The following is a 22,394-nucleotide window of genomic DNA, read 5'->3' on the forward strand; positions in this document are numbered from 1 at the left end:
GGCTCTCTGAGGCGTATAAATATATACCTTCTACACCGGGGCCCCTCAGAGGGGATGGGTTACCTTTCCTTCCCCGCCCCAAGCAGAGCCCTGACAGTTGAAGACCTACGGAATCCAGCCACAGCCATGCTCAAGGCCACTCTCCACACATTCGGATGAGCTTCATGCATGAAGGGAGTAGCAGAGGAACCAGGTGTGGGGGACCCGGGGCCAAGATCTCCAAGCCTGCTCGGACTGGGACTGGGCCTTCTCCACCCAGACCCCCCATTGTCCAGTAGCTTGGCAACCACACCCATAAACTGCCCCCTGTGTAATCCCGTGTAATCCCACCAACACCAACAACCAACATCCAGAGACTGTAAGACCAAGCCCCCATTTTGCGGCCCTGTGATATCTAATAGCCTTATTCTCTCTCTTGGAGAACTTGACAAACTACCAAGAGTCTATTGTCCGCAAGGGAGAGCCTTGCAAGCTGCCCATGGCGTATTCATATCCCAAATACAGTAAAAGATATATACATACCTCTCAGAGAGCCCAGCAAGCTACTGAGAGTATCCTGCCCGCATGGCAGAGCCTGGCAAACTACCCTTAGTGTATTCGATATGCCAAAAACAGTAATGATAGGTCTCATTCCCCTGACCCTGAAAGAGCCTCCAATCGTTGTGAAAGATAAGTAAGGAGAGGCTGCTAAAATCTCAGGGCTAAGTGTAATAGAGACGTTACTGGTGCCATTACTGGTGCATATATGTATGTATATATGTATGTATATACACATATATATGTATATATATATGTATATATATCATGCATGAGTAAAATCACCCAATATTTGTCTTTCAGAGTAATTTCATTAAGCATAATGTCCTCTAGATCCATCCATGTTGTTACAAATTGCAAATTATCATAGCTGAGTAGCATTATTTAATGAATATATACCACCGATTTATCTATATACAATGGCTATTAAGGTTGTTTCCTGCTCTTGATCAATGTAAGTAATATAGTAATACAGATTCACGGGCAACCATCCAGTATTCCAGAAGCTTGTCTAATACTTTAAACTGTTTCCTTGCTCTAAACTGTATTTCTAACTTAGTATTCTTGTAATAGTATTCTTGTAATGAAGTGACCTTAAAAGTGTGCATTAGGTTTTCCTAATATTCATCTCTACTTGAAAGAAACCTTTCTTTTAGTAAAGGAGTAATGATATCTACACCTTGGTTTTGATTGTGCCACAATGCATGTGATTTTTGCATCTCCTTTAATGATATTTTGCTTCAATTCTTGAAATTCTTTGTAACATACTCAGATATATATGAGCAGATATAAGAATATATAAAATACAAATTGTTTCTTCAATCTTTCTACCCTGCTTTATAATATACTTTCCTAATTTTTAATTAAATTTTCTTAAATTTAATAATCCAATCTACCCAATTACCTTGAATGTGGTTTTTATTCCCTCATCTCCTTTGTCTCTTTTATCTACTTTATAACTAAGAGCTTTTGCTTCCTTCAAAGAATTTGTTCACCATGATTTTTCCTTGGGTGTCATCTTCCAATAGATTTTCATCTTGTCATCTTTACTTTATCAAAATAATTTTATTGCTGGTTTAAACTGTCTTTGATCGCTCCTGTTTTAAATATACTTTACACAGCACCCATGCTAGTTATTATATTGGCCACATTAAAATATTATTTTTACTTATAAAAATAATGAGAGAGAGTTGCTCTTTCTACTTTACAATAACTGATAGAAGTCAGATAAGTCAGATAAATAGTTTATAAATATATTTTAGAATTCAAATCAAAATGCGAATATTAGTGGATGGAGAATGAACATGAATACAGAGGATATAATGCATGCCATGCTGTGGCAGACCCCAGTTCCATCCCTGGCAATATACATTGTGCCTTAAGCACGCCAGAACTGATTTCTGAGCATAGAGGCAGAGCCAAAGTAAACTTTGAGCACCACTGGGTGTGGCCCCAAAGCAAAATAAGTAAATAAAAATCAAAAGTAGCATAATATCTCTGGACTGAATATCTATAGCCATTTAATTGACAGTTATAGGAGTAATTATTCTCCTTTTTTCTGTCTTTACTGGATCTGACAAAGCACCTTTACTCAATCTATTTTCTCCAAAGCTCCACTAACTTGGTATGACCATTTACATGTAAATTTATTTAAATTGAATAATTAAATTATTTGTTTCTTAGTCACAAAATTATATTTTATGCATTCAATAGCACTAAGGACTAAGGGCTTCCTTACTGGATAGAAATAATATAAAGTATCTCCATCATCATAGAAATCTATCTTGGATAGTAGTGGTATAAAATGTGTTTATTATTCACATGATGTAACACACAACTTTTCTTTATTAGTTAGTCATTTAGTATGATGTGAATCTTGTTTCTCAGTTTCATAAAATTATCACCAGGTTGAAAGATCAAGCAGATGTTATATATTTCAAATAATAGAGTCAGTGCCAATAGCTAGTTTTGTTAATAGTACTTTGTATATTATTTGTATATTATTTCTATTTGTATATTATTTGTATATTATTTCTAATTAATTTAATTTTGGTTAAATTTTGCTCTCTGTACCTTCATTTTACAGCCACAACCACATACAGACTTACATCTCTGAATGAACTAAACTGAAAGGGGGCACATACAGTGGTTCTTGGAGACCACACCTGACTCACAGCATAATGAACAAAAGGGGGTTGTGTAGCCAGGGGATTAAAGGGGTCAGCATACATTTGGTCTCCACGTGTCATTTTGGAATCTGCTGGTATTGAAAGATGCAAAAGCTATTTCCTGGGATTTGCTGCAGGATGCTGTACTAACCAAGGAGCAAAGCATAAGTGTAAGAATATGTCCATTGTAGGAGATTAGGACTAGAAAAATAGCTCAAAGGACTCCAGCATATGCTTTGTATGTGAATGGCTTAGATTCAGCTCCCAGGGTCTCATGGTCTCTGAAGCACTGCTAGAGTGACCTTCAAGGACTGGGGCAAAAGTAGTCTCTCACTACAACTGGTCATGGCCCCCCCAAGGGGAAAACAAAACAAATCACTGCAGGGCATCAACTAAACTGTAAACCTAAGGCAAGACTGTATCCTGTCAGTGAGTTGATTTCCTGCTTTAGATCCTTGTCAAAATATACCTTGGACTTTGTCTAATCCAGTTCCAAAAGACTTGAGGTATATGAATCCTGATGTCTTCTTAGAAAAACTAATTCATTTATTAAAATCTTTCTCAGGAAAGCAAAATTTGCTGGATGGAATACCGTAGACAGTTATAGGTGAAGATTTCTTGCTTTCACACTTTATGAACTTAATCTCGCAACATATCAGAAAATAATAATCTAAATAAAACTGTTTACTCAAACATAGTGAATTTTTTTGTGAGAATTTTAGGATAAAACTAAAAATTACAACCATTTGGAAAATGAAAACAAAACAATGACGCCTAAGAGGCATATGTTTTTGTTTTCTTTCCTGGAATAGATGGGAACGTTTGTTTTAAATTTCCCTTTCTTAACTTATGGAGGTAGTTTTCATTGAAGTATCTCTTTGAGTGCTCTTTGTCTCTAATTTTTTCTCCCACACAAAAGGATAATACTTTTCAAAAGTGGTAGTACGAAGATGTTAGAAGAAGTGAGTTCCTCGTGAGTAATAGTGAAGAGTGAATAAGAATCTAGTGTAGTAAGTTCATTCAGGTGAAGAGTTTCACAGGAGAATGAAAGCCATTTCAGTCACAGGCCACATGGGTTCATGCCATTTTCAGTTGGCAATGATAGTTAGTGTCATGCTAAATGTTCACTTGTGAAAATGCATGATTTCAAGCTCCAGCCCTATTAGGGCATGTGTTTCAAATGCCAAAGGGGAAAAATGTGCTATAATAAAGCCCAGGTGTCTGTTGGTATGATTATAAATTACTTAATTCAACAGCTATGCATGCCATACACTGATTAAATGATACCTATTTTTACTTGAGGTTGGCAGCAAGTCAGGAAAGAGTTTCTATCATAAAATACCAAAATCAATGTTCTAAGACAGGGCCTCAATTGAATCTGTAAGAAAGAAACTTTTTATTCTTGAAACTTAGATTTATTTTTAACTCATAATAGGCTTATTATTTAAATTTTAGAATAGAGGACTATTTGATACTAATTCTTTATCCATAATTAGATTTCTTCATATAATAAACATTTGGCTTAAACATCTCTACTATTCAATTTTCTTACAGTACTTCAAACAGTACAGCCAGAATAATTTTCTTATAGTACTTGAAAACAAACCAAGCTTTAAAAAAGAATTCAGTAAAGCAAAACCACTGAAATAACACACTAGACCATCTATATTACATATTAGTTGAAAGTTAAAAGGTACTTGGACAAGTATACTCTTTTCTGTCATAGATAACCAAAATGAAAATTTTCTAAGATAGAATGATGTCATACTATTCACTTTTCACCATTTTACCTGGCAATGCTTGGCTATACCTTCAAAAGAAGGTTATCCCTGAATTTTTGCAATAAAGGAATATAAATTTTGTATTTGTATACATCACAGAGGAGTAAATTATCCTTTGTTGTGGATTTGTGCTTTTGGTTGGACTTTGTTACCAAGTGAAGACAAAAATATCTCTGTTTTTAACCATTTCTTCCATCTAAGTGTTTGAAGAAAGCTTTATAAGGAACCCCTTTACTCACCTTGGTATTCTTTTTAGCATGACTCTCTGTTGCAAATCTTCAATATCTCATGCTTCTCAAGAGACTGTTATACACATATCTTTATTGCCATGATGGTTTTTTTTAAGTGTAATTAAAATCAGTCATTAGGTAGGTCTGATAGTATGCTTGTCTTCCAAAGTTATCATGATGCATAGGTAACTTCTGCTTAAATTTAAATGTTATGATAAATTCTATATGCAATATTCCTCACTTTTGTCAAAATAAGAAGGTCAATCGTATTCTTGCATTCCTGCAAACTTTCAGTAATGTCTCTCTTGCCTCATATTAATTGCTTAAGAGTATGTGTAGCAGGGCTAGGAAGACACTACAGTGGGCAGGCTTTTTGCATTGTGAGTGATTAACTTACATCTGGTCTGATCTCCAGATCCCAGATGGTCCCCCAGTTACTAGGAGTGATCCAGGAGTAAGCGTTGAGTATGGTCAGATCTGACCAAAAAACAAAACAAAAAAATCAAATAAAAAAATGATATGTATAGCATTGCTCTGGGTTAATGAGGATTACATAGTTACCTATATGACAGATCTATGCCAGTGACTCTTAAATTTAGATGCAAGTAAGAACCAACTATATGGTTTTATTTATTTTCATATTTATTTTAAAAATACACATGCTGTGCAGATGGGAGATTTCCATCCAAGTTTGCAGCATTGCAGTCTCTAAAATTTAAAAAAAAATGTTTTTGATTACTATTAATGCCAGTTCTGCCTCTGTGAAGCCCAGTTTTGCTTGTCCTTTTTTCTCTTCTTTCTTACTATCATTGTTCAGGGAACTAGAAATAGTAAGATCGATCCCTTTCTTTAGCCATAGCTTTACCATGGCTAAAGAAATATTTTGTTTTAATCTAGACTCTCATTGGTTAGGAGCAATAGTGCAGCAGGTAGGGCATTTGCCTTACAAGTAGCAGACCCAGGTTTGATTTCTCCACCCCTTTTGGAAAGCCCGGCAAGCTACTGAGAGTATCTTGCCTGAATGGCAGAGCCTGACAAGCTACCTGTGGTGTATTCGATATGCCAAAAACAGTAACAAGTCTCACAATGGAGACGTTACTGGTGCCCACTCAAGCAAATCCATGAGCAATGGGATGACAGTGACAGTGATTCATCATTGGTTCAAAGTAAAGATTGAGTTTTTAGTACAATTTTTTGTTTTCTTTGATTCTAATAACTTTAGTTTGTCTAAGAGAATTGATGATTATTAAGTACATTTCATTATTATAATTAGTAAATAAATTTCATTTTCAAAGCTTGCTGAAATTCCTGTGCCATAGTGGGATTTAATTTAATTCCACAAATATATGTATATATATATATTTTAGAAAGAAAATGTTTTATTGTGGTATGAAATTACACTAATAAAACTGGAGACTTGACAAAAGTATTTTAGCTTCTTATACCACTTCTAACTGTAATTCTCAATTATACCAATGCTGAATTGTAAACCTAAGTCAGTTTTACAAATTATTTTCTAGCTTAAACTTAATTTAGACATTGTGAGATTCAAAGCCAAATTACCAAATTCCAAATTCCACCATATTTGAAACTCACTTTACCACTTTGATGATTACTCTTTCCTTCTTTAAAAAATTCTTAGTTAGCAAAATTCTTGAAAGCCTTTCTCATGTCTTTGAATTCATCCCTTCTTTATTATTTTGTAAGTTATTCTATAACTCAAATTTTATTTCTTTAGTAGCCCACTGTAACTTTAAGTCAAATGTTATGGCCGTAGGTATTACATCTATATTGTAAGTTCCAGAAACATACTTATTTTATCTTTCCTACCTTTCTTTGTTTCTTCTGAAAATCCTCTGACAACTTTCTGGTCCCACAGATACTAGAATTTATCCATTCAGTTGTTACCTGTTGGGTGCCTAATGCTAATGTGTGTCAGGCTTAGTACAAGACTGTAGATGCACCAGTTGAGTGAAACAAACTTGTTCCATGTCCTAAGGGCCTTGTAGTCTGATAAAATTTACATGAAAGCATCTCCTAACATACACTTTATGTTAATCAGTAATGATGCAAGTACATGTGTTTTTTTTTCAGAAAATAGAAAATTTATATTACAAAGACCCTAAATTTGTGCCAAATTTTGATGATGTCACATGTCTCTGGAAACGTACATATTGAGGATTAGTGAGAAAAGCAGTTCAGTCTCTTTTCCAAGCACATCACATTTAGGTTCAGTGCCCTTTATAATGTCTCACAGAGCAAATATCTATAGATTGTTCAACTCCTGTGTTTGCGCACAAGTTATCTTTTATGAGGGAGTAGTTCCTGATGTCTTGGGGCTGCTCATGATATCTCTTTTTTTAAAAAAAAAATATTATTTTTTTAATTTGTGAGTCACCGTTAGGGTACATTTACAAATTTACCCATTTATGTGCTTGTGTTTCCCTCATACAATGTTCGAGAACCCATCCCTCCACCATTGTCCATTCTCCACCACCAGTGAACCCAGTATCTCTCCCACCTTACAATACCATGCCCCCCACTTACCCCGCCTCTGTGGCAGGATATTCCATTTTGTTTTCTCTCTCCTTTTGGTTGTTGTGGTTTGCGATAGGTGTATTGAGTGGCCATTGTATTCAGTCTCTAGTCTACTTTCCGCACGCATCTCCCCTCCCGCTCAGAATCTCCAACCACATTTTATTTGGTGTTCCCTTCTCTACCCAGGCTGCCTTTCCCCCAGCATGTGAGGCCAGCTTCCAAGCCATGGAGCCAACCTCCTGGTATTATATACTTCTATGCTTGGGTGTTAGTCTCCTACTGTTATTTTATAGTCCACAGATGAGTGCAATCTTTCTATGTCTGTCCCTCTCTTTCTGACTCATTTCACTTAGCATGATACTTTCCATATTGATCCACGTATATGCAAAGTTCATGACTTCATCTTTTCTAACAGCTGCTTAGTATTCCATTATATAGATGTACCAAAGTTTCTTTAACCAGTCATCTGTTCTCGGGCACTCGGGTTTTTTCCAGATTCTGGCTATCGTAAACAGTGCTGCGATGAACATATAAGTGCAGATGTCATTTCGACTATACTTTTTTGTTTCTCCGGGATATATTCCCTGAAGTGAAGTGGTATTGCTAGATCAAATGGAAACTCAATTTCTAATTTTTTAAGAAGTGTCCATATTGTTTTCCAAAGGGGCTAAACAGTCGGCATTCCCACCAGCAGTATAGAAGGATCCCTTTCTCCCCACATCCTATCCAACAGTGGTTGCTTTTGTTCTTTTGGATGTGTGCCATTCTATGTGGTGTGAGGTGGTATCTCATGGTTGTTTTTATCTGCATCTCTCTCATGATTAGTGATGCAGCACATTTTTTTCATGTGCCTTTTGGCCATTTGTGTCTCTTCCTTAGAAAAGTTTCTGTTCATTTCCTTGCCCCATTTTCTGATGGGGTTGGATGTTTTCTTCTGTAGAGTTCAACCAGTGCTTTATATACCCTTGATATCAAGCCCTTATTGGATGGGTATTGGGTGAATATCCTTTTCCATTCTGTAGATTGTCTTAGTATTTTGGTCACTGTATCTTTCGCTGTGCAGAAGCTTCTTAGTTTAATATAGTCCCATTTGTTTATCTCTGTTTCCACTTGGTTGGTCAGTTGCGTGTCATCTTTGAAGATACCTGTAGCTTCAATATCGTGGAGGGTTTTGCCGACCCTGTCTTCGATGTATCTCATGGATTGTGGTCTGATGTTGAGGTCTTTAATCCATTTTGATCTGATTTTTTTGCATGGTATCAGGTCGAGGTCTAAGCTGATACTTTTGCATGTGTTTGTCCAGTTATGCCAGCACCATTTGTTAAATAGGCTTTCCTTGCTCCACTTCATATTTCCTGCTCCCTTATCAAAGATTAGATGTTCATACATTTGGGATTGTGTGTAAGGATATTGCAACCTGTTCCATTGGTCTATGGCTCTACCTTTGTTCCAGTACCCTGCTGTTTTAATTGTTACCGCTTTGTCGTAAAGTTTAAGGTTGGGGAGGGTGATGCCTCCCATCATCTTTTTTCCCAAGAATTGTTTTAGCTATTCGTGGGCATTTGTTGTTCCATATGAATTTCAGGATTGCTTGATCCATTTTTTTGAAGAATTTCATGGGTATTTTTATAGGGATCGTGTTGAATCTGTATAATGCTTTAGAAAGTATTGCCATTTTGACAATGTTGATTCTCCCTATCCATGAGCAGGGGATATGTTTCCATTTCCTCATGTCCTCTTTTATTTCATGGAGTAGCATTTTATAGTTTTCTTTGTAGAAGTCCATTTTCTGGGCATGATTGTGAATGGGATTGCTTTTTTTCATGTCCCTTTCCTGTGTCTCATTGTTTGTAATTAGGAAGGACATGGATTTTTGGGTATTGATTTTATAGTCTGCGACTTTACTGTACAAGTCTGTTGTTTCTAAGAGTTTCTTAGTAGAGGTTTTAGGCTTCTGTACATATAGTATCATATCGTCTGTGAATAGTGAGAGTTTGATTTCTTCTTTTCCTATTTGGATGCCCTTATATCTTTTTCTTGCCTAACAGCTATTGCAAATACTTCCAGTACTATATTGAACAGCAGTGGTGAGAGTTGGCATCCTTGTCTTGTCCCTGATCTTAGAGGAAAGGCCCTTAGCTTTTCCCCATTGAAGATAATACTTGCCATAGGTTTATGGTAGATGGCTTTGACTAAATCTTGAGGAAGGTTCCTCCAAAATCCATTTTGGTGAGAGTTTTCATCATGAAAGGATGTTGGATCTTGTCAAATGCTTTCTCTGCATCTATTGATATGATCATATGGTTTTTATCTTTACTTTTGTTGATATGATGGATTACGTTGATTGATTTCTGAATGTGAAACCATCCTTGCATCCCCGGGATGAATCCCACTTGGTCATGGTGTATGATCTTTTTGATGAGTTGTTGGATTCTATTTGCTAATATTTTGTTGAGGTGCTTTGCATCGGTATTAATCAGGGTTATTGGTCTATAGTTTTCTTTGTTAATGGTGTCTTTGTTTGCTTTTTATATTAGGGAGATATGTGCCTCATAGAAACTGTTTGAGAAGGTTCCTGTTTGTTCAATTTCCTGGAAAAGCTTGAGTTGAACTGGCAACAGATCCTCTTTAAATGTTTGGAAGAATTCATCAGTGAATTCGTCTGGACCTGGGCTTTTGTTTTTGGGGAGACTTTTGATTACAGTTTCAATTTCCTTGATATTAATGGATCTATTCAGGTATTCCAAGTCTTCTTGGTTCAGTCTTGGGAGATTGTAGCAATCAAGGAATTAATTCATTTCTTTTAGGTTCTCTTGTTTTGTGGCATACAGACTTTAAAAGTAGTCTCTAATGATCTTTTTAATCTCCTTGGTTTCTGTTGTGATGTTCCCCTTTTTATTTCTGACTCGGTTTATTAGGGTTCTCTCTCTCTCTTTCTTTGTGACTTTTGCTAGCGGTTTATCAATCTTGTTTATTTTCTCAAAGAACCAGCTTTTGGTTTCTTTGACCTTTCGGATTGTTTTCTGGGTTTCCATGTTGTTAATTTCTGCTCTAATTTTTATTATTTCTTTCCTTTGGTCAGGTTTGGGTTCCTTTTTCTGGTCCTTCCACAAATATTTTTAAAAGAATACGTTTTATGTTTAATCAAAAATCAAAAATCCTAGATTATTTTTCTGCTCAGTTATTTTTGCTGTTCTCTTAGATTCAAAATTAAGTATTAGTGATTGATCAGAAATTAAAATAGGGGTGCATATGGAAAGTAATAAAACATTTAGTAGAATTAATATCAGATCCTACCAATTTAAGATTAATAAAAATGAATGAAATAGTATTTTAATTATTTTTTATATAATTGATAACAACATCACAACGAAAAATCTTCTGGTCTTCTAGGTTCAGAGAAATAACAGGGAAATAATGCAGAGCAAAGGGGGGAAAATTCTTGCACATGTTACCTTTTTGCCTTTCCTTGAAATCTTCTCATTCATCAGAAAAGAGATTGGATAGGGCTGATCAAGAGAAGCTGGGATGATAAAGACTGAACTACCTAGCACTTGGAGACAAACATTAACTTTTGCCCTTTGAAGGATCTTGTGAAGTTTTGTTTACTGAGCTGTTGACCACTTGCTGTATGTATACAGGGAACAATTTTCAATACTCACGGTATCCAACAGATTGGGCACTGGAAAAACTCTAGAGAAGGCAACATCTATATTTTTTCTATATCCTACTTGCCATTTAAAAGTTGTCTTCTCTTCTTTTCTTTCCCAGTACACTTGCTTCCTTCTTGGTATTACCATCATTCTGCTTAATTGAATTCCTTTCATGCTTGCTCAGTATGCATTCTGTCTTATTTGCTTTAATGGAATACATAATATTAATCCTGACATACCCAATTATAGATCTGTTATCTGGTTAATTCATAATCAAAAACTCAAGTTATCCGTAATTTTTTAAAAAGAAACTAGTAATCCAAATTGATTCACTGTTTACTCAGTACAAAGGGGTTAATTTATTGCATAAGTAAAGTTTTTAGTTATATATTTATTTATCTTGGTTTGGGGGGCCATGCTTAGCAGTGATAAGGGCCTACTCCTGACTCTGTTCAGGAATCACTCCTGGTGGGGCTTGAAGGTTCCAAGTTCAGGATTGAACCCCATTCAGTTGAATGTAAGGCATGTACCTCAAATGCAGTACTATCTCTCTGGCCTGCGAATTCTTTGATACTTGGTTTATGGCATATAATATATTTTTTGGTGGTAGCAGGGTTTACAACTCTGATTCTGTCTTTGGATGTTTCCCTCAAGTCTGTGCTCAGGAGTTGCTCTCAGTGATTGCAAGATTGTGCTGGGGATAAACTCAGTGAAAGCAGCATGCAGAGCAAGCACTTTAATCCTATATTCTCTTAGATCTCTAAGGTATATACTTTTATGTAAAATATACTATGTGTATATATATGTATATATATATATGTATACATGCTATATACACTGCACTAATATACACTTTTTAAAATTTAGTATACCTATGTATCTGAGCTACTTTTTTATATTGTTAGGATTTATAGGATACATTAAACTGTAAAACATATATAGAAAACAGCGCTATAGCACTGTCGTCCCGTTGTTCATCAATTTGCTCGAGTGGGCATCAGTAAAATCTCCATTGTGAGACTTGTTGTTACTGATTTTGGCATATCTAATATGCCACTGGTAGCTTGCCAGGCTCTGCCATCCGGGTGGGGTACTCTCAGTAGCTTTCGCGGCTCTCCAAGAGGGACAGAGGAATCGAACCTGTGTCTGCCACTTGCAAGGCAAACGACCTACCCGATGTGCTATCACTCCAGTCCAGCATCTGAGGTACAAAAAGATTTTACTAATAGAAAACATAAGTCATTTGAAAATTTAATCATAGAAGAATGGGATGGAGTGTCTGGTTCTGCAGCTGGTACCTAAAAAACGGTGGCTGTTCCTAAATTTTAGTACATCTGAGGCACTCAAAATGAATCCTAGAGAGGTTCTGTTCAACTTCTAGATCTTGAATGATACTGTCTTCAGCCTCAGCTTCAAAATCTGGAGATGTTAATGTTTAATTATCTTCTAACGCTTCACAAATGCTGCTATTTGAGCCTGCTGCTCCTTTGCAGGTGAAGTGGAAATATAACTGCATCATTTTAAACAGCTATAGATTAGTAATATAATTTCATTGATATGTGCTTGATTTTCAATCTTTTTGTTGGGGGGAATCACAGCCTGTTGTGTTCAAGACTTACTCCTGGCTCTAGGCTCAGGGATCACTCCTGGCAGTGCTGGACAAACTCCCTGTGGTGCCAGGAAATCAAAGCCAGGTTGTCTGCTTGAGAGACAGCTACCTTACGACTGAACTATTTCTCTGTCTTCTCATTTTCCTTTGGTGGTTATATTACTAATGGAAATTATCAGGCCAGCCATCATCTTAATAATGATGAGTATTTTTTAATGCTTATTATGTGTCAGGAACTGCCAGCTAGTGTTTCACATAAAGTAAATCACATGGTTCTTATATTACTCATCCATCTCCTTTAATCATATGGGTAGCTTCGTAGTAAATATGAGATAACTGAGGTATAAAGAAGCCATAATATCTGCAAGGTCATAAATAGAGCAAGCGGTAGAGAAAAGATATTATTCTGGAAAAGATACCCCAGACCCACACTGGAATTGTTCCAAGCCCTATTGGTGGCTGCATTTTGACTCCCTTTTAGAAAAATTACACAAAACCTAAAAAGTAATGTAGTATGCCCAACATGGATGCACTTATGGCTTTTTTCTAAGCTCTTAATACGCATCTTTATACTAGGCTTTGCAATTAGAAAGCAGTGACCCCACATAGAGAATATGCAATCATTTGAAAGACTAAGTTTCATTATAACAGTGGTATGTATCATCCACACTATTGTTATGTTCTCACCTGTTTTGGGGGGTGCAGAGTGAACCTGTGTAAGAACTTTTTGTGTTACTTTGTGTTTCTAGTGTTTCTACATTGTGTCATGGTTGACTGTCTCATTTCCCACATTCCACCTCTGGTTCTTCTTTATTGTTTTATTCGTAGTTGTTTTACCTACAAGATATGAGAGTTGAAATCTTGGCTGAATTATGTTAGCATTTTGATTTTTTTAATTTCCTTTCTTCTCAATCAGGCGCAAAATTTGTTGGAACCTTCCCCATACCAGACACCTATAATCCAGATGATGATAAGATATATTTCTTTTTTCGTGAATCATCTCAAGAAGGCAGCACTTCTGATAAGACCATTCTTTCTCGAGTTGGAAGAGTTTGTAAGGCAAGATATATTTATTTTACTTAAGATGAACATATACTAACTGTTTAATGTTAAAGTAAAATTGATATTATTTATTCATAATTGGCATCTTATAAGTATAATTTATATGTCCAAAATTAAAAAAGAAAAATGTATTAAAGTTTTTTCCAATCTTTTGGATTATTTTCTAGCTCTGAGGTATGAAGTATATATCTTTGGCAGGTTGATTATTTTATTGTCAGGTGATCCCTTTGCTATTTATTGTTAGTGAAATAGCTCACTCTTTCTCCTCATCTATTATGTTAAAATTTTTTGTGTACACTCATTAATTTTTTTATTCTAAGCAAAGAAATTTTATTTAAAGGATACAAAGTAAATGTAACGCATTCAAGAGAAAGTGTGGGCAGCTCTAGAGAGAGAAGTATACATGATGAGGTAAAACAATAAATATATGCAAAGATACTCTAAAATAATCTTATTTTGAAGTTGGTTTTAGCTTAGAAGAATAGCAAGAATATTAAAATTAATAGAATCACATTTTGTATTTTTATCAAAACCCACATGTTAAATGTTATATTTACGTTGATCAAAAATTAGGAAAGTGGGTAGATAAAAAGAGCAAATTATAAAACATTTACATAGGAAAAAGATTGCAAATAGTTTTTTGATATTTGCTGTTGTACATATTGCAAGATAAAACATAAACTGAATCACTTCTATCTTAACTGTTCAAGCTCATTTAAATGAACAAAGCTTCAAAAAATGATAATGCTATGGCAATACTACTTTTCACTTCAGTTTGATGGTTTTTATTTGGCTTTATATTCACTGAAATCACTTTACTTCAAAAGACAGACCCTTCAGGTAAACTCTGCCGTTCAAAAGAAGAGCTGTTAAGTTAACAAATACTTCAGTGTGAAGCTTTCTTTGGTCTTATACAAACTTTTCATTTTCTTCCATCTGAGCCTATCACTTTTGTCTCATCTGTGCCCTTAGGCTTTTGAATGCTTCCAGGGGCAGAAATACAAACGACCATTGCACTTTAAAAGTACTAATGAAAACATGGTGTTTGAATGAGACCAACTTGTGAGCACAGATCATTCTTTACCTAGTGTCCTAACCAGTAATGTCTCCCACTGATCCCTTCACCCCCAGGGGACAGATTCTCTGAGAAGCATTCTCTTTCTTTTAGACTCTAAGAATTCACAGTAATTTCTTGTGAAACCTTTTGCTGGAGATGAATGGCCATTGCTTGGAGTAGTCCTGGTGTATTGGTGTACTGAAGCATGCCTTCTAACAACAGAATCCAAGCACTGAAAAGCTGTGTTGTGTTTTGACAACATTTGTATAAATGAGCTATGTTAAATATGCCATTGAAGATTTACAATTAATTAAATGTGCTGCAAAAATCAGTTTCTGATGCAAGTGTATAACCAGAACTTGTTCTGTGTATGAGTACAGTACTTCTTTCTTGATAGTTCTAATTCATTTGATACAAATTCATTTAGAGCGGAATAATATTCTTAATCCCAGTAAGTAAAAATATATTTGAGGCTAATTTGAATGGTAGGTTTATTGTTGAGATCTCAATGGGCACTATAGATTTCTTACAGTCATAATCTAGTTTCTTTGTATTGGCCATGAGGTACTTTAGTTGAATTAGGAACAGACTCTTGTAGAACTTAAATGATAGAGTTGTTGTGCATGGATCTTCCCAGAACAAAAACTCTGAGGCCACACAGCAAGATTTTGTCATGCTATTGTCTTTGGATAAATAGCTAACAAATTGTGAGATCTAATAAAGAAATGTGATGGATGCATTTCCTTAAAAACAAAACAAATCCTGTTTTTCTCACATTAGTGTGTCTCTTTACTCAGTCACTATTTTAAATGAACACCATATTCAGAATTTCCCAGTTGATTCATTCATCTGTCAAATAATAACCAAATGCTTTTTTGTAATTTTTAATTGCAGCATGTCCCACCCATGTTTTAAACTTTATTTAATAATTTAGGACTAAATTATGGCTAAAAATGAGCACTTTTAGGTGGAAATTTCACTAATATGATTAAAATGTCTTTAAATTTCTAAGAAATATAGAGTCCTGCAAAACAATAGCAAGTCTAATTTTTAAAAACTATTACTCAGCATCATTGTTATGGAAATGCCACATAAAATGGTTCTTAACATTTGGAACATATTATTCCTTGCTATTTTTTATTTATCCCCATGAGACAATTATAGTGTTCTATACTTTCAATAATACTAGCAAATGTACACCTAGTCCATAAAACTATATTTAGTTCAATATAGAAGAAAATCTTTAAAAAGGAAGAGGTCTTGGTAGAATTACAAGTCAACTGTGGACATTTTATTTCACTTACAAAGATTTTCCAGTAACATGGGAGTCCTCTGTTTTTTATTCATCCAGAATATTCCCAGTGCACCGATTATTTGGAAGTATTTGGATTTTGTTTTGCTTGCTTTTGTTGTTATTGTTTTCATTTTAAACTAATAAGCTTCAGCTCATTGAAGAACTCTCAAAAATTAAGTCTCCTACTTCTTTAGCTAAAGTAATATGTGTTACATTGACCTGTTAAAGATATAATTCTTCCATCATAGTATATAGAGATTGGTAAAGAACAGACTTTCTACCCCCATGAATCAACTCCAGCACCACCATGTAAGCTCTACTACCAGCCTTGCTTCAGAGACCAATAAATAACTCTAGAAATAGAAAAAAAATTAGGCTTTCTATATTGGCAAAAAACAATCCACAAAATGACCAAAAACTTGTTTATAGAATAAGAGAAATGCTTTAAACTCTATAATTTACTATTCATTACCTTATTATTTCAACACCACCACAAAATATAAGATAAGGTCTGTGCAAAATACAGTAGGCCTGGGCAATAAATCATTGTCCATTTTCTTTAAAAGCTTAATAAACTGAGAGTAATAGAGAGGCACAAATCATCACAATCATGTAATAGAAGTCAGAGCTGAGAAATGTACACATTCATTGAAACTCACAGATGTTTTCAAGGAAGGGTTGTATAGCTTTTTTGTAAAAATACTTGCATTACATGCCTGAGTTAGGCCCTGATTCTATTCCACATGCTCCTAACCCTAGAATTGAGGTTGTTCTGGTGGCCACTCAGAACTTTGGGGTGTGGCTCTGGCAACCCACATCCCAAATCTCAACAAGTGTGACTCCAGCAATTTTTAAAAAAGAAAAATAATTTCAAAGAAGTGATGTCCTACAAGGAGAGGAAAAATGTATTAAGAAGGTAAAAAAGTAAGAAATTTCAGAAAATGTATTGGGTAAAATCGTAGAAATGTCTGAAATTAGCCAGAAGTTCTATACTTCAAGATCAAAGAGCAAGACCATAATCATGAGGAAGAATGATGCTTAATAAAGAGCAGAGAATGGGGACCAAAGATGGGGAAGAGTATTAGAACATCTGCTGTGTATGTGTGAGGTCCTGGTTTTTATCCTTAATTCTGCATGGTATCCTCCTATCCAAGGACTGCTCAGTGTGACCACAATAAAAAATAAAGGCAGCACTGTGGGAGTGATGCCCGAGCACTGGCAGGAGTGATCTTAAAGCTAAGAGCTATGAGTAATATCTTAGCCATGAGTAATATCTGGGTGTGGCCCAAACCCCAAGACCCCTCCTCCAAAAAAATCAGATCACATATGTTTTATGCTTCTTATTCGCTCAGTTTTTTAAAGCTAGAATATAAGTATAATTTATCTTTTATGATTATGTTACAAAGGAAACATAAACCTTAAATGAGATCACATAATTTGAATATGACAGGTACGGAGGGAGATGCTGGAAAACAAGGGTAACACCTTTCTCTGTTTAAGCAGATGAATTGTTATGAGAAATTGGCATGTAAATAGTATAAATGCATGGCCACACTAGTGTGAGTTATATTAAAAATTATCCATGCACATCAACACAAAGATGACATACATGCCATGCATGTGGCTGGAATCAAATCACAGAACGGTGCTAAGGAGTACAAGATTGTACTGCAGGTTAAGAACAGCTTAGTTATAAATCATTCTTGGAAAGATATTCTATTTTATTCACCATAAGTTAAAATGGCATATATTTTCAGCAATATTTATACTTAGAAGATGGATCTTTTTTTCTGGGCATAGTCAAACATGTGACATACATTATAGACACATAATGAAGAATTTCATCAATGCAACTGTTGGAAAGAATAGTAAAAGGGGAGGCTAGAGCCTTATGTACAGCGTGTAGGGTGCTAGCCTTTCATGCAGCCAACCCGGGCTCTATCCCATCATCCATGAAGGTCTCCCAAATACCTACCACCAGGAGTACAAAGTCAGGAGTCAGACCTGAACAAAGCTGGATATGGCCCAGGAAGCAGAAGGAAAAAATGGAGAAGTGGACAGGGAGAAACACTAGGAAGTAAAGACAACTGGGGAGTTAGTTCCCTAGGGCATTGTTGATCCTGATTGCCATAGAATAAATACCCCAATCTAAATAATCTCTTCCAGACCCAGTATTTTATCATTGCATATGGCTGAAAACAAATGCTGTTTCTACTTTCAATTAAATTACCTACCTTTTTAATATTTAAAATAAGGTGCCAAACTAGAACCACTTTGGAGTTCCAAGTCCAATTCCCTAATATTTTGGTTCTAATATTTAACATTTTCAATGACCCTGCACTGTTTTTATAGACAGTAAATTTTGCAGATCTTCTTAGCCAGGTCATAAATGCTGACTGGCTCAACAGGTGAGAGCATGAAATCAGTCCCTGTAAAGATTTATGTCTATTTACTTTTCAAGTTAGTCTTAAAAGATCCTTTATTATGTTTATCTGTATGATATTTATCTCAGAGAAAGGTGTGTTGTGTATGTGTGTGTGTGTGAGAGACAGAGACAGAGACAGAGACAGAGGCAGAGACAGAGAGTTTCCTTTAAAGACCCACTGTTAATGTGGGGAAATACCAGTGAGGCATGATTGTGATTTCTACCTCAAGGCTGTTTTGCATTATTTTTGGATTCTGTTCATTTTTGGAAGTGTTGTCTATTGTTGTCTATTAGCTTATTTAGGCTAGCCCACTCGAGATTCCAGTTGTAGGTTATGCCAGTTTTTTTTTTTTTATTCTGCTATATTCCTTTTGTCCTTGCCAGGAATTCAGTTTGGATGGTCCTTTCACATAACTTGCCTGGAGGTCTAATTAATAGCCCTTTGCTTCAATTCCACTCACATTGTCTATTTTGATATATGGCGGTTTTGGGGGACAATTACAGCCTTTGAAGAGTTGTATTTTTTTAGACTGATGACACTTTCTGTATTTATTGATGTCCAAATTGTGGGGGGTTTTGCTTACTTTCAGTGTCTCACTTACAACCTACATGAGAGATTTAGAGCCCACGAGTTACAGATGTGCTTTTGCTTTATTTCCATCTGTTTTCCTGTCAGAAACTCCAAGGCAAGGATTTATCCTGCCGACTAGCTATTTTTTTTAAATTAATGAATTTGGAACTTTCCTAAACAGACTGCTTAGCAATCTAGACTTTTCTAATTTTAAAATGTTCAATCTTAGAAATGTGTTTTTTTACCATAGTGTAATATTCAAATCCTGAACTTCTATTAAATCTTTACAAGTTTTTGAAGCAGTTAGGAAAACATGTTCTCCATTTCTAGTATCCAAGGCAAATCTAAAACAGTCATCTCTTAATGCCAGAATTCTTTTTAAAGGAAAAAAATCTTTTGCCTTGAAAGCTTATATGGAGTTTGTCCCTTAAAAGCAGCACTGTTTCAATACCTGCCACACACAATTTTTTGGTGTTATGAAAGTTTTTTCTTGTTCTCTGTGTGTGAGTTTTTTGAGCTTGTATAATTTTATTTCTTTTATTCATGTAGTTGAAGACTTTTAGTAGATAAAATAGAAGAAATTTTATTCAGTTTTTTATTGTCATCGTGAGATACACAGTTACAAAGTTGTTCATGATAGGAAGAAAATTTTTTTTATTCTTTTACATTTTAGTGACCACAACTTTTTTGACTATGTGAAACAGTTTTAACTTTTCCAGTCACTTGAAATATTGTTTTTCAAAAGAAGACTCATAAGCTGAAAATAAAGGACCCACCTGTGATCCAGTGGGTATATATTATGCCACTGTCTTTCTTAGTTAATGGGATGTGTTACGATAACTCCATTTAAGCTTCTCTCAATTTAATAGTCTATTTTAATATTCATGATATGCTTTTCTTAGGAGCTGCTGGATATCATGTTCTGGGCTTTTATTTTTACTAGTAAGCCTCATGATCATAATTTCAGGCTTCTAGAAGGCCATCCTGTGTGTGCATGATCCTTATAATCAATAATGACATTTATAGCCCAATATATGCCATCTGTACGGTTTAAAGACATTCTACAATCTTTCCCCAGAAATAGCTCAGTGAAAATTTAGATAAGACAGAGAATTAGATTGAACTATTTCTCTAAAAGTTCAATTGCAATATATCTGAATGTATACATAAACATAGAAATATGTTGACACATACATAAATTGGTATGTTATATATAAAATATACTTGTAATACATACTTCGTGGCACAAATGGGTCTTTAGGCAATTTGATAATTTATCTTGACACAATACTATTTAAAAGGTGCGAGTCTCTATAAATGATAAGTCAAATAAAGACTATGAATGCTATCTTGAAGTTTAATAGGTAGTAAATAAAAAACAAGATTATTAAATTTCCATAATCTTATTTATTGCATTTGTCAGAAGGGTAAAAAGATTTATCTTTGTACTACCCTCATTGTGATAGTTCTGCTGAGAGAAAAAATATTTTTGTTGATTTAGAATACTGTTTAATACAACAATATTAGCTATGGTATTTAAATGATACTTAAAAAGAAGAAGGTGGTGTTGGTTCAAGATAAAATATCTGAGATTCTGAGATTCTGTGTCACTAATAATGAATAGAATTACACTAATAATAAATAGAATTAATACTGCGGGGAGGGAGAGATGCATATGTTAGGGTTTTCAAAGTGTCTCCTAGATTCTTATTCTTTTGCTACACCTAGATACAGAAGAACAGTATTGGGCAAATAAACTGCATTTGAAGATAAGGAGAATAAATAAGTTCTAATTCTAGTAACAAAGGTTTTGTTGCTTAAATGCTAACAGTGTGTCATTTTTCAGTGTTTATCAACTTGAAAACCAAAATAGTGTTCTTTGTATTTTAATTTCAGTTTATGAGTCTTCTTTTTAAATATATTATTAGAGTATTTCATATGACTGGTTCACTGAAAAAAGAGAAAATCTGTGGCCACTGAAATGTAGCATTATAGCACTGTCATCCAGTTTTTCACCAATTTGCTCGAGCGGGCACCAGTAACGTTTCCATTGTGAGACTTGTTACTGTTTTTTGCATATTTAATATGCCACACGTAGCTTGCCAGGCTCTGTCCTGCGGGCAGGATACTCTCGGTAGCTTGCCAGGCTCTCTGAAAGAGACAGAAGAATTGAACCCAGGTCGGCTGCTTGCAAGGCAAACACCCTACCTGCTGTGCTATCGCTCCAGTCCACACTGAAATGTAAAAGAATAAAATAAAAGTTTTATTCTATTGGCAAATACTTTAGCAAACAAAATAAAATTATACAAAAACAGTACCATGACTGCAAATTTCTGAATGCACATTTTAACGCATAATCTAAAAGCATAATCTAACGTGTGTTCACAAATGTCTCCAAGACTCCACTAGTTTATAAATCTTCAAGATTTAAGAGCCTAAGTGCTGCAAATCAATAATTACATTTGCCAAGTGCTTCTATTTCCCAGTATGCAGGTAGAAATGACAATATTTATAAAGTGCTGAGAAATTCTCAAAAGAGATGCTACAGATTTAACAGATGAACCCAGCATATTGACCCAAAGGTCAAAAGACACACTCAATTAAAGTCCATACTTGACAACTCATAGCTGCTCTTGTGTCTATGTAAGGACTTGAGTGGCTGGGACAGTCAAAGGAAAGTGGAATTGTCGTTCAATTGTCCCATGATTGATGTACATATGAATAGATACTGTGGTTAGCAGAGCACAATATTTAATTTTATGCAGCCATCACCCAAGCAGAGAACACAGAATTGCTTTATTTTAATGCTGATGAAATATTTTGTATTTTATTTCATCATAGGGTTGGCTTTTTTTCTTCTACTAATTGTTTCGGAATTTAATGTTTTAAACATTTCAAAAAAAAGCTACAAAGAATAAAACAGACACTCTCTACCCTTACCACCCACATTGACCATATTTACATTTAATTTCTTTGTTACTTTTCTCTGTATCTTTGTGTAGAGGATGCCAAAGCTTTGGTGATTTTACCACAAAGAAACTGTGATAAATAGATACATAGAGAAGTGATTGGTGACTAAAAGCTGGTGATTGTGACATCTCAATAATAAATCTATTGTGTTAGTGAGATGGTTGTGTTCTTTAGAACTTCACAAGAAAAGCATGGAGGTGACAATTTGGTATAAGAGTGGTTACCTCCCTCTCTGCCCTCTTAAGGGCTTAAAGTTCTCAGAGGGGATTGAGTGGATTTGCAAACAAATCCAGAAACTGGGAGCTGGTCAACAAAGTCAGCCAGCTGACACCTTCCTACAGAAGAAATACAACTCCTTGTGATTGAACTTTGCTGTCCCAGGTCATGCTTCTGGATGTCAGTAAGAGTTACTATGCAGCCATTAAATGCTTCTAATCCTTCCTGAAAGCTCTTATACCAGAACTAGACTTGTCTCCCTGCTGATAGCAGGTGGCTTTCA

The 22,394-nt window shown here is 35.2% G+C and overlaps 1 protein-coding gene across 1 annotated transcript in view; it reads left to right on the forward strand.

Moving 5' to 3' along the window:
• SEMA3D (semaphorin 3D) overlaps nt 1-22,394 on the forward strand; it is a 219,728-nt gene that overhangs the window by 144,423 nt on the left and 52,911 nt on the right. The window contains exon 8 of the mRNA XM_004602146.2: nt 13,433-13,575. Within this exon, the coding sequence (XP_004602203.1) occupies nt 13,433-13,575 (143 nt within the window). The remainder of the gene's footprint in view (nt 1-13,432; nt 13,576-22,394) is intronic.

The sequence above is a fragment of the Sorex araneus genome, chromosome 1 (genome assembly GCF_027595985.1).
Source record: "Sorex araneus isolate mSorAra2 chromosome 1, mSorAra2.pri, whole genome shotgun sequence".
Taxonomy (NCBI): domain Eukaryota; kingdom Metazoa; phylum Chordata; class Mammalia; order Eulipotyphla; family Soricidae; genus Sorex; species Sorex araneus.